Source organism: Chenopodium quinoa, unplaced genomic scaffold (assembly GCF_001683475.1).
Source record: "Chenopodium quinoa cultivar QQ74 unplaced genomic scaffold, ASM168347v1, whole genome shotgun sequence".
NCBI lineage: Eukaryota > Viridiplantae > Streptophyta > Magnoliopsida > Caryophyllales > Amaranthaceae > Chenopodium > Chenopodium quinoa.
The window spans coordinates 20,424,510-20,438,433 of record NW_018742204.1 but is presented as its reverse complement, the minus strand read 5'-3'; the positions used below and the strand labels follow the sequence as shown (position 1 = coordinate 20,438,433).

The following is a 13,924-nucleotide window of genomic DNA, read 5'->3' as shown; positions in this document are numbered from 1 at the left end:
ATTAACCGACCCAAACCTGATAAGAAATATGACCCGACGTGACCCGACTCAAGCATGACCCAACCCAAATCACATAGGTTATGAAATTAATATGAATTGACCCGACCCGAGTTGACCCGAACCAAACCCAACACGTTTACCCGAATTGATAGCTCTACTTCCATCCCTACATTTTGTCCCTATTTTGTGAATACATTTCAATACATGCAATAAATTAATATACGTAATATAAGGCATAAATTTATTAGATGAATAATAAGAAGACACGTTGTTCCTTCTTGGCACGAACTTTCTACTATACCACAACTCCACAAGGGATTTTCTGCCTCATTGTATTCAAACTCTACGAGAAAAAATGCATGCTTTCAACATGCTTAATTAGTTTGATGCAACCTCTTCACCTTCGATGATCCAATACTAAAAAAAAACAGTTGATTATCTAGCAAATCATGGTTAGTTATAAAATGAAGTTGAAGACATACATCAATTAAAGACATAATCTGTAATTCCAAACCATTCTATTATAATATATTGCATATTGCACAAACATTAAACAACATGATGATTTTTGTACTCGAGCTATAATGCCTTTTTTAGAAATAAATTAAAAAAAAATAGTAACATCAAAATAATTTAGAAAATGAGTTTCTGAATGTATCACATCATTTCTCATATTTTTTTTTTCTTTCTTTGTATAATTTGGGCTTATCAAAAAGTAATTTTATTTTGTGTCAAAAATTGCCCGGGAATTGGTAGGGATTGGTTTTTTTTTTTTTTTTTTTTTTTAATGGCAAGTGTTGTGTGATTTTTATTTTATTTTTTTAGATGAAATAAACATAGCATAGTATTATTTGTGATGGTAATTTGGGGGTGTCTTGCTTAATTTTGTGACAAAAGGATGTGTTTTCTTCCCTTTGGCCTTATTTTTACATGCAAATATATTATGGCCGGTTCTCAAATCATGACACTAATGAGTGATGTACCGTAGATGATGACAGATTTTAAAAAATGTTAGCATGTAATACTCAAACCGGATTTAGTCTATGTCCTTTTTAGGTACTTGTACCTCACATGCTCGCGTGTGCAGTGTATGTTAATTAATGTGTTATGACTATTAATACGATGAATTTTAAATACTTGTGGCCAAGATTATAGAGGGTGAACTCAAGTAAAGTTAAATTTAAGTTTGGAAGGGACTAATCTAAGCTAGCAGTTTAATTAGGTTACCAACCTTCGTTCAATACCAACAAATTTTAGGTTGTTCTGTCTTACTCTAGCTGCCATAAAATTTCCTTGTGATCGATCTTAAATAGTCACTAATATAGTAGTTGCTAATGCAAGTAATATAAATCACATAACACATGTAAAACAAATCAGTTATACGTTTTTGGTTTAACTACGCATTCTGACCATTACATGTTAATAACAAGATTAATCAACCACAAAAAAATGTTGGAATGATCCCCAATAAGCAGTATAAAAAGCCAGCAAGATGATAATATTTGAAGTAAACCTGTAATTAACTAACAATGAATAACAACTTCAGCCTCTTTCAAGCTGCTAGAATTGCTAGACTGATGTTTTTCCTGGTGCAATCAGCATTCTTATTGTTGTTGTTACCAACTTCATCATTTGGTGCATTAGGTAATGAAGCCCCTTTTACCGAGTGTCTTGACCTCCATTCTAATCCTCAGTATCCTACATCAGAAGTTACATACAGCCAACACAACTCCTCATTTACATCCATGCTTCAGGCATATGCTCGAAACATCAGGTTCCTGAAACCTGAAACACGAAAGCCATCCTTTATTGTCACACCAAAGGGTCGCAGGGCACTTGTCTGGTGGTGGGTACGGAAACTTGATGAGGAAATATACTCTCAACTGACCACATAATTGATGCAACAGTTGTGGATGCCAATGGCAGGGTTCTTGATAGAAAGGCTATGGGGGAAGATATGTTTTGGGCTCTTCGAGGAGGCGGTGCAGCTTCATTTGGGGTAATCCTTGCATTCAAAGTACAACTTGTTCGTTCCTCCTGTTGTGACTGTCTTTCAAGTGGCACGGTCTCTTGACCAAGGCGCCTCAAGAACTATGTACCGGTGGCAAGAGGTGGCACCAAATCTACCCAAAGATCTCTTCTTAAGAGCTCGAGTGTCCGTGATCAAGGATCAAAAAGAAGACTCAAAAAACAGATTGGCATTTACATTCATTGCCCTGTTTCTTGGAGAATCCAAGGAACTTCAAGACCTGTTAGCAAAGAGCTTTCCTGAGCTAGGAATATCCGCGAAGTATTGCCAGGAAATGCCATGGATTAACTCTACTCTTTTTTGGGATGACATTCCAAGTGGAACCTCCACTGAAATCCTTCTTAGTAGGGAATATGAAAGGCTATCTAGGAAAGTGAAATCAGACTATGTCACGAAACCAATACCGGAAGAAAGGTTACAGCTTATGTGGAAAGAAGTGCTAGACATGGATGGACTGGTAATGGAATGGAACCCTTATGGTGGGAGAATGAGAGAGATCCCAGCTAATGAAATCGCGTTTTATCATAGAGCAGGGAACTTATTCAAAATCGAGTATGACTTTAAATGGTACGAAGAAGGGAAAGAAGCAGAGGAACACCACATAGAATTATCAAGAAGGTTGTATAAGTTCATGACTCCTTATGTTTCGAATTCTCCTAAAGAGGCATTCTACAACTATAGAGATCTCGATTTAGGAACTAATACTGGTAGGTTTGCGAAAACTAGAGCTGAATTCGGAAACAAGTACCATGGAGGCAACTTTCAAAGGCTATTGAAGGTGAAACTTAAGGTAGATCCTCTAAATTTCTTCAGGGATGAGCAAAGTATTCCACCAATTCTGAACCTTACTTGAAGAAACATGGATCTGATCAAAGAGGAACAGCTACAAATAGCGGCTTGCTACTAATAGTGTAACCAACTAACAATTCATGTTTAAATAAGTTCTTAACTGATCACATATGTACACAATACTTGCATGTAACAAATGCCATTTTAGGTATTCTATTGTTTGGTTCTCATTATCACTAGTAAAATTGTAATGTTTTATACCAAGCTAAGCTTGTTAGTTGTTGGTATACATGAAAACAATACACTTGTTTATGCACATCTTGATTTTCATCACACATATCTTTCAGCAACAGTTTGATTCCACAGGATGAGAGCATAAATTACAACAACAACAACAACAACAACAAAAAAAAAAAAAAAAAAAAAAGTAAATATTAGGTATGCTAAAATGAGAGAATATTAACAGAAATATATAATAATAATAAATGTTATGAAAAAAAGGAAAAAAAAAAGTGAGAGTAGACAAAGGGTAATTACGAGGGAAAATAGTTTCAAGACTCAAGGTTTAGTATTTCAATTTATCAAATCTTAATGCACATGATGTGTGTTTCAAATTACAAAACATGTATTAGGGCCTGTTCTCTTCCGTTGAAATTCAATTCAATTCAGTTCAGTTCACTTCAGTTCAGTTCAGTTCAACTCTTAATTTACGTCTAATGATATTGCTAATGATATAAAGCCAAATTTCATTCTTTTAAGCTCTTATTACAACGACGACGACGACAACAACAACAACAACAACAACAATAATAATAATAATAATAATAATATTAACAACAACAACAACAACAACAACAATAATAATAATAATAATAATAATAATAATAATAATAATAATAATAATAATAATCAATAAGTAATAAATAATAATAATAATAATAATAATAATAATCATCAATAAATAATAATAATAATAATAATAATAATAATAACAACAACAACAACAATAATAATAATAATAATAATCAATAAGTAATAAATAATAATAATAATCATCAATAAATAATAATAATAATAATAATAATAACAATAATAATTGAAATAATAATACTAATAATAATAATCAATAAATAATAATAATAATCACCAATAAATAATAATAATAATAATAATAATAATAACAATAATAATAATAATAATAATCAATAAATAATAAAAATAATAATCATCAATAATTAATAATAATAATAATATTAATAATAATAATAATAATATGTACATTTGTATATACACATATGTATAGTAATAAATAATCAATAAATAATCAAAGATCACTAATCCGTAGTTAAAAATCACTAATTAATAAGTTCAGTTCAGTTCAGTTCAGCTGTGTTCAGTCAATCGGAACATGCCCTTAGTATAAATAATTACTCCTTTAGTCCTTCAGAATTGGTATAATAGTACATAAAAAAATTAAGACATTTTTTAATTTCTTAGATGGACACTAAACTCCAAAACAATTGGTTTATAGATTAGTGATTCTTAATATTTTGACTCAAAGAGCCAACTAAAAATTAACCTTTGGATTGACCCATTATTTCAGAGGTTGTTTGTTTCTTAAGGTTTGAAACCTGAAGTTTTGGCCTGGTTGATTGTGCTCAGTCCTGCTTACCCGCTGAAATTCAATTGAATAAGAACTCCAAAATAAAAACACACCCTTCCACCCATAATATTTAAAGGGACTGCAAATATGAGTTCTGAATTTCTGTTGAATTTTCACTATTTCAGTATAACCAACATACAGTACAGTAGTATGCTTGTTTTACAACTAGCATCTTTGAAATGAATTGAACAGATGATACAAGCAAGAAAAATAGATTATGGTGTGTTATTGACAGGATTGTGCAACTATTCCAGAAACTTGGACAGGAACAAACATGTCAAGGCATGTCGTTGAGATACACATGATACGACAGTCACAGAGCTTTTAGTCAAGATTCCGTCAAAGACAATGTAGTTTAACAAATATCCTTTGCCTCAGGAAAACTCAGTGGATTTACGAGCACATCTACGAACCCTCCTGTTTAAAATCCCATAATCTAGAGTTAGTTGACTAAACCAGGTAAATTCAGCTAATAACTGTCGTCAAAGAGGGATTTCAAGTGAGAGAGAAGGGAATATGATCGAGGTTACAAACTTGTTATAAGCCTGGCTGTCGTGCTGGAAGAGTTGAGCAGCCTCAGGATTTGCAGGACTTGAAGGATTGGGGTCAGTTAGAAGGGACTGTAGAGAACACAATAGGTATAAATTGCCAATTTTATACTACGTAATTAAATTTTCAACATTACATTTACATCGTTCTCCAAGCAATAAACAGCAAAATACAGAAGCAGAACTAAGAAAAAATCAAGACAATAGCAAGTGTACCTGGATAGATGTTAAGATTGTAGCTACATTATGGCAGGGTGACCAAGCTTCTTGGATGATATCCATGCACAAAGTACCGTCATGATAAACTGCATTCCAAAAAGTAATATTGCAAAAAGTTTCAGCACAATCAGTTGGTTATTAAGTAAAGAAGTCCGTCAACAAGCGATTTTATAAGATAAAAATCACAATTACTTCATACACCCATAGCAATGTACATGACTTGCAAATATAGCTACAATGAAAAATCAACCCCCAGATAACAAAAAGAGCCTATAGCAGTGCATAGCATGAAGAGCTGAGGTCTAAACTCTAAAGACTTAATTGACAAACAAGCATTGAGAACCCGAATAGGCGAATATAATCCCATTGCTTGTAAGAATGATCCGTCACTACATAACGAAACCAGCAGCAATACTTCAGGTAAAATGATATTAGCTGAATTTTGTTGCCATGACCAGATTAGAAATAATTTTCAGCTATGCTTATCATTTTCAGATATTAGTTAGCACAATTACCAGCTTAAACTTCTATTCCCTCACTTTTCTTGTTAAGTCCATTACACTTGCTTTTTTCATCATCAATGCACATTTGCACAACCCATATTTTTCATCATCAAAGTTTTATGGAAGAGTAATAGAGACAAGAACAGCATTCACTTATTCCTATATACCACTTTATATAGAGGTGATAATCGTACTCGGTATTAGAGAAACATCTAAAACGTACAAGTAATAGTCCATTGATAATTAAGACGAACCTAATCCTTAATATGAAGAAAACTTTTTATATCAGGGATGAAGGAAATGTTATAAGTTAGTCAAGTCATAATGCAATAGCCAAAATTAACCTGCAAATTACAAACCAGTAATAAGAAATTCAGAGGGAAGTGAATTATTACCATTAGGATGAAATATATCAGAAGTAAAACGAACTCGAGGAGGCTTTTCTGGGTAATTATCAGTAAATGTCAACCTTAAACTAAAAACTCCACCTGAAAATTATACTTGGTATAACAAAGATCAACCAAAAAAAACCAGAAAATTTCCAAAATCAATCAGAAAATTAACAAAAATGTAAACCCAGATCTGGGGTTCGAATCTAGATACTGTATATAAAAACAAAAATGAAGATGTAAATACCTTCCCATGGAGTTTCATCAGGCCCAAAAATGGTGGCACTCCAAACAAACAGATTATCATCTGACATAGGACTTGCACTACAACCCTGTAAAATCAATTTAAAATCAACCCCATTAATTTAATTCTTAAGATTTGATTGACTAATTGATTTTTTGATTGAAATTAAGTGAATCAATTACTTCAGGAGGTTCATTGATGATGGATTTGAGATCGGACATGAGGCGAAGCTGAGATGAAGAGGAAGAAGATGCCATTAATGGGTTTTTTTTAGTGAAAGAATGAATGAACAACTTCAGTCTCTCTCAATTGACTTGACTTTATTTGGGTGTTTGTTAGATTGAGATCTAATGCAATTGTTTGAAGAAAAAGAGGGAATTTGACAAGGAAATAAAGGGAAAAAGATGGGAATTTTGAATAAAAAGGATAAGATTGAAAATGGAAGAAGAGAATCAATGGAATTGATGGGTTTCAGAAGGAGAAGGAGAGGAAGAAGAGAAGGAATCAAAGAAAGAGAGTGATTTTCTTTGAAGTTCCTCTTTTTCTCTCTCCTCGTCTTCCAAAAATTCCACCTTCTCTTCTGTGACGAATGTCAAATATCCTTCAAGAGGTGGTTTTGTAACGTTTGTTTTGTTATTAATTTATTACTCGTATTAGTTTATGTATAATTATACTATGCACAGAAACTCTCATAAATCTTTTTGTTTTTTTTTTTTTACTCTCATAAACAATGCCATGTTAATTTGCGAAATCGTATTCATTTAAGTGCATCACTATATTTTGCGGAATACGGAGCAAAATTCCATAATACACATTACAATACATTGTATGTTGTCCCTACATACAACATACAACCATTATGTGTTGTCCAAGAAAATTAGAAGTCAAATATAAATTGAATATAATGGAACTTGGGCCCATTATTCTAGCCAATCAAAACATGATAAATTAGAGTTGTATGTAGAGACCACATACAACAATTGTATGTGTAGCCTTTAGCAGACATTACCGAGTAGATAACTAGAAACTAGTGTGTGGTTCAAGCAATGCCCCGAGTTATTAATTTGTAATAGAAACTAGTCAGAAAGAGGCTTTGTATTACAGAGTAGATAACTAGAAATTAGTCAGAAAGAGACTTTGTATTAAGGAACGGATGGAGTACTTGTTTATTTTGATAATCGAGTTGGACTTTTTTTTAGTGGTTTGATAAGTATCTTGAAATTTTCATAATTTGAAAAAAGATTATTTGTATTAGAGAAACCATATTCAATCTTTTGTATGGTATGATTTAAAGATATTCAACAACTATTAACTATTAAAATAATTATTTTTCATCGTCATTTTATCCAAGTCAATTATAATTGTTGGATAATGAACTGCAATAAATAGATAGCAAAGGTGAAAAGACTTGTAATTTAGTACTAAGAAAGTTAAATAAATAAATAAATAAAAAAGTAAAAGTATTTGGAAAGATAAATTTAGGGCCTGTTCTCATACGTTGAAATTCAGCTTAGTTCAGTTCAGCTTAGTTCATTTCAGTTCAGCTCCTAATTTCCTTCTCTTATAAAATATTCATTTCAGTTCAGTTCAGTTCATCTCAGTTTAGTTCAGTTCAATTCAGTCAATGAGAACAGGCCCTTACATATGGTTTGTAAAAAAGTAGAGATGGAAAATATTAAAAAAAATACATTAAAAAACAAAATTTTATATGGGGAAGCTAATTTGCACAAATATTGTTGTAAATTAGTGGATGTTTTAATGCAAATAGGTCGATCATTTTGGGACTAAAATTAGGTCAAAGGGTCAAACTATTGGGGACGGAGGGAGTACTTGTTGGTCTTGAGTTCAAGTCTTTCTATAAATGATGATAAAATAATAGCAAAGTGGGTTAGTGGGTGGAAAAATAAAGAGTAAAATATAAAAGGATGCTTCCATTAATGAAAATGATGCATTTATAAGATTTGTCCTAATAAGACAAGTGATGGTTCTTCTTCTTCTTTATTTATTTATTTATTATTTTTTATAAGGAGTTTAAAAAGAAAAAAACCAAATGAAAATATAACATGAATTATGCTTATTTATGTGTTGTACATTTCTAACTTAATACGAGTATCAATTTTGTAAGCTGCATATATATATATATATATATATATATATATATATATATATATATCTTTTAATTGTAAATCCTCCTCACCTAAATCTTAATTTTGTGTGCGAAGTCATAATTTAGATGTAACTTTTTTCTTATCCAACATAAATAGAATGTGGATGGAATTTCTAAATTCCCACTACTTGAGAGGGGAAAATAAGGGAAATTCTCTCGAGGTGAGTTTGATGAGAATCGAACTCAAGTCTCTCACTTGAAAATTGAGAGACTTGGCCAACTGAGTCAAGTCTCCTTCTCCCACTATATGCTTACTTGATGCAATGATATTTGATGCAAAATCAATTATTCAAATGTACCATTCACTTATTATATATGTACTCCTGCCGTTTTTATATACTTGCTCTACTTTTCATTTCTGGCCGAATGATGGATACTCCTTCACTTGGGAAAAAAATATAAGTAATGGTCTGTTCTCCCCAACTTAATTTCAACTCAGTTCAGTTTCTAATTTCATTTTCTCATAAACAATTCAGTTAAGTTAAGTTCAGTTCAGCACATTTCAATAAATGAGAATAGGCCTTAATACTTTGTATATCACATATTTTGGGAGGCTTTCAACGACTTTATTAGGGGTGTAGTGTTGAAATTGGTTGAAAGTGAGGAATACTCAACATATATATAGACATATTTATGAATAAAGTATATACTGTATTAAAATGAGACCTCCATTGCACAAGACTAAATTATACTTCGTAATTAATAAGGTTTATAGGGCTGACGATTACAATAACTCAAAATCTTATGAATCTTTAGTTTTAAAATGATATACCATACGTTAAGTATATGTTTGGAGTAAAAGGAAGTGTTTCTGGAAACAGAATACCCCTCGGTGTTCAGGTGATAAACTCAAGATGTCCTAGAGCTAGGTCCAATGAGTATGTCCGAATTCCCCTCAGCTATGCCTTGCTGTCCGAGAGCTAGGCCTGCAAAAGAAAGAGAAGGTTAACTGCCCTGGGGGTGTGACCCGGGAAAGCCCCTCCGATTCTTAAGTCAGCGAATGTACTTTCTAGAGAGAGAAAGTAGAGAGATAAAGAGTACTTTAGAGAGAGAAAGTAAGGAGATAAGGTTAGAGAATTAGGAAAAAGTTACCATCATTATTGATTAGAGAGCTATTTATAGATGTACTTTAAGGTGGCATGAGTTGTACTTAATTGGACAGATTAAGTATAAATTTGTACTTTACTCTGACTAATGATGGGCTGGATCATGAAGGGGTATTTTTGTAGTTCCAAGTCAATGGGCTTTGGACAATGGACTTGGCCCAAACAGGAAGAAATAAATTTTACAAGTATTTTTTTTTTTTTTTTTTTGTTTCTCTAGTATCAATTGTTTGAACAAATTCCAATTTCCAATCTTACTCCTCTTATCGGAAAATAATCTTGCCTATTTAGGTGATTAAATTACAAGTACAGCAGTATTTTACAAATTTACAGTCCCATAATTAAACCATTAGCAAAAGCAGTGAGTATGATGTAAGAAAATTAGCAGCAAAAACCTTGTGTGATGTGTAGTATCTCTCCCAACTTTTGGTAAGATGGATTTTAGCAGTTGAGAATAAATCTTTATTTTGTGTAGTCGTTTTTAGCATCAGTTGTGCACAGTAAACAGTACACAGTACTATTCCTATTTTTGATCAATTTTACATTACTTGTTTCTACTTATATCCTCTTCTTCTTACGCTACCATTTTTCAGACTTTCATAATTTTTTCTTCTTCTTTCTCTCTCCTCCCCCAAATTTTGGCACTGATTAACAACATTTCACATGTTTACTTGTTCCTATAAATATACCTCTTTTTTCCACTTTCCAAAATTGCTTTAAATTTGTTCTTAATTTTACCCTTCTTCAAGCGTTCATTTCTACCACCTTTTTTTTTCTTTCTTCCTCTGTTAAGGAATGGTTGGCCGTTTGATCGTTCTTGTATTTCTCACATTGTCAATAATTTTCTCGACGACTATTGAAGGTACATACCCCGTTTGAATAATTGTCACATTACTAGTTCAAGTTAAATTATCAACGTGACTAATAATGTCTTTCTTTTGTACAGGTAGAAAGCTTCTTACGGCAACAAATGACAACAACAACTCAATCTCTAGTCTTTCCAAGGTAAGAATTATATTACCTCCGTTACATATTAGTTATTAGTTGCAACTAATATGTAACACATGCAGTACTTTCAAGCTTCGTTCAATTATTCTTCATTTCAAAGTTTTGTCTAGTTTGGATGTTAATTTCAATGTTGTACAAACTAATAGAGATCAAAAGAAGCGGCGGCGGAGGTGGCGGCAGCGTTACGAGGGCGAGAGATAGGATCAAGGCCACCAAGATGTGAAGGAAGGTGTAAATCGTGCGGGCATTGTGAAGCAGTTCAAGTGCCAACTACCATTTCGATTTCGGTTTCCAATATTGAGTATAAACCTATCACTTGGAAATGCAAATGTGGCAGCTCTGTCTTCAATCCTTAATTACTTATTACTAATTGTAACTTAATTTATTCACTAGCTTTATCTGTCTTATTTTTTGTTACCATAAAAGTATAAACCTATAAAAGTTTGGTATATATGTATGTAATTAAGAGGATAACATTATAACTATTATCCTATTACGGAGTATAATTTATAAAGCTTTTGGTTATTATTGTGATCAGCCTTCATTGTGGATTTGGGATGTACTATCATGTATGTATACGAATTCATACCTGAAATATTTAGTAAGCTCGGCTATATTTGATAAACAATTTATAGGTGGAGTAGTTCACTAGAGTAACATAGAATTATGAAGTAATTTAGTAATATTCTATTCCCTCTTCTGTTTAATTAATTTGGGACTACTTATTGTCCCAAGTCCAATAATGTAGAGGCTAATATTTTACGAAGGTCAAACTAATGCTACTAGATCAATTTAAGCGATGATTAAGTCTAAAATAGTATGAGTATTTATTTTTTTAAAAGTAATACGAGTACTTAATATTATGTTTATACTCGATTCAAATATGTATAATATAGCCATATAGGGGTACCAAATAAGTAATATAGAGAGAGGAGTGTCAGTTAAATTTTAGTTTATAGAAATCAATTTCCTGTTTTCCACAAAGGTTATGTGATATGGTCATATGGACACTTAGTCCAATTCAGTCAATTGGTTAGCTCATCAAAAAAGTTGGTCGCATGCAATAGTTTAACCCCGGTTGTAAACTTGTAATAATTCTTCAAAAAACAAAATATGGATGTATTTTACTTTTTCAAGAATATCAAAATTTGGACAATGTAATTATTTCAATACTCAAACAGTCTAACCATAAATTTAATTTCATTTATCAGAAATATTATAGAATTGAAATTGAGATTGAAAACCAAATATTACTTGTATGTCAAAAAAGGAAATGTCATTTGAAAAAAATCACAAAAATATTGATTTTGATGTTACATAGGAAAATTTCCATGAAAAGTTGATAAATCATTCATTCATTCATTTTTGCGTTTTCCAGGGTCTATAGAGTGCTTTACAGTCTTACAGATGTGACTGTACTAGGTTGAATCTTGAAAAGTTCTCTCTTCTCTCCTTATAATTGGAAAAATACAGTAATTATTAGATTGATGAACTCATTTTAGAAAGAAAAAAAAAAAGTAAAAATGAGAGAAATAAGATCAATCATTCAAGAAGCTCATGAAATGACAGGACACCGGAGTTAACATGTAACGTCTTTTACTCCACTTATTTCTATTAGACACTTACATTTTTTCTGTAAAATCAAGTCAGGATATCTATTTTTTTTTTACTGCAACTACTGTATAATTCAGAAAATTACTAACAAAAGTGCCCGGAGAGAAAACAAACGGCGAGGTATAATAAAAAAAAAAAATTATTCAATGTATATAATTACCACCTCAACAAAATTATATTTGTATAGTTTGTTTGCATGTGTCAAATAGGTGATGGTGTTAAATTCGAGTCGATCAATGTGAACAACATATTCATAGGTTTATTGGTTTTGTAGGAAGATGTTTAGTTAAGTTTTTATACGTCAATCTTAATTTGAACCACGGTAGTTTTTAGTTCAAGCAAAACGAATGTATTTTTATCAAATTGCCATGCAAGCTTCAATAATAATGTATTGTACTACTTCCGTTACATATTATTTGCAACGATTTGACATAAAGTAGAGAGGAAAAATATCTAATCGTTGCAAATAATATGTAACTTAGGTAGTATATATGTACTACGAATATGCGTGTTCATACTCCATATTTTTTATAGCTTTGAATTATTCAAACTGAATTTGAAAATTAAGTTCAAACACCATAGAATAGTTTCAATCTTGCTTCAAATATACATCAAAATGATAGAATAAGATTATTACTTTACTTTGTATTATTTAACATAAGACTTCGTTGTCACGGTGTTGATAATTTTCATGTTTATAATTAAGGAACATAAATTTTGTTTATATAAAGAAAATTGCTTTGTGGATGCATTATAATCAAAGTAAGATGAGAGAGTGAGGGATAGCTCAAGTGGTTAAAGCTTCTCTTCCGGTTTCAAGAGATATTGGGATCGTTTCTCACCCCTCGCCCTTGTGGCTCTCTATACACCAAAATAATCAAAGTAAGATACGCAAAAACTCTAAAAATTATACGTACAGAAGTGAAATATTCTCTCCGTTTTTAGATACTTGCTCCATTGCTCCGTTTTAAAATTAACATGTACCTAGGATTAGATTGACAAATTTGACCATCTACAATCTATGATACATCTCCTAATGGCAACCTACCTCCTAATTCTGTTTTTAATCAAGAACTTTCACAGATTGCTATTTGATATCATAAGAATAAAGCATTGCGATAAAGCTCAAAAGGAAATCCAGAATGTAATTAAATAATTTGGAATTATCACATGTAGTTTTATATGTCGTGTAGCTAGTTATGCTACCAAAGAAAGTTCACCAAAGAACTGCAATATATTCAGATAATCTGGGGTTAGAAAGAAACATTTCACTTCATAAATACAAATGTTCACGTGCATTTGGAATATAAGAGCTTTTTATCCAAATTCAGTCCCAGAGAATGTTTCATGGGCACCACCATAATTATAGATTTATAAATGTAAAAATGACAAAGGAGTTTGAAGAATACTCCGTAATTATATTCCCTCCGTTTCAGATTAAATGTAACAATTTAATTTTTCATATTTACCTATATACATAGTACAATGCTTTTAAATTTGTCTTGGTTTAGACTTTTACTACATATTTATAATTTTTTTTTATTTTTTTTATTTTAACTCACGTGATAATTAGGAGGTCAAATTTTGTTGAAATTAATCTAAGATGAAGGTAGTACTCTTTTAAAAAAAAAAAAAAAAACATGTATAG

At 31.5% G+C, this 13,924-nt stretch overlaps 2 protein-coding genes and 1 pseudogene across 2 annotated transcripts; 2 read left to right on the top strand and 1 right to left on the bottom strand.

Moving 5' to 3' along the window:
• The first annotated feature begins 1,529 nt into the window (after positions 1–1,529).
• On the top strand, positions 1,530–3,487 carry LOC110685216 (annotated as a pseudogene).
• A 1,063-nt stretch (positions 3,488–4,550) lies between these two features.
• On the bottom strand, positions 4,551–7,000 carry LOC110722433 (ubiquitin-conjugating enzyme E2 2-like). The gene is made up of 6 exons (XM_021901707.1): positions 6,567–7,000; positions 6,388–6,472; positions 6,147–6,239; positions 5,246–5,334; positions 5,016–5,101; positions 4,551–4,898 (listed from the first exon to the last, which is right to left on the bottom strand). The coding sequence occupies exons 1-6, from the start codon at positions 6,639–6,641 to the stop codon at positions 4,856–4,858; spliced, it is 471 nt and encodes a 156-aa protein (XP_021757399.1). The 5' UTR covers positions 6,642–7,000; the 3' UTR covers positions 4,551–4,855.
• Positions 7,001–9,520: 2,520 nt separating this feature from the next.
• Positions 9,521–11,155, top strand: LOC110696587 (EPIDERMAL PATTERNING FACTOR-like protein 2). The gene is made up of 3 exons (XM_021873956.1): positions 9,521–10,516; positions 10,601–10,659; positions 10,809–11,155. The coding sequence occupies exons 1-3, from the start codon at positions 10,450–10,452 to the stop codon at positions 11,016–11,018; spliced, it is 336 nt and encodes a 111-aa protein (XP_021729648.1). The 5' UTR covers positions 9,521–10,449; the 3' UTR covers positions 11,019–11,155.
• The last annotated feature ends 2,769 nt before the right edge of the window (positions 11,156–13,924 follow it).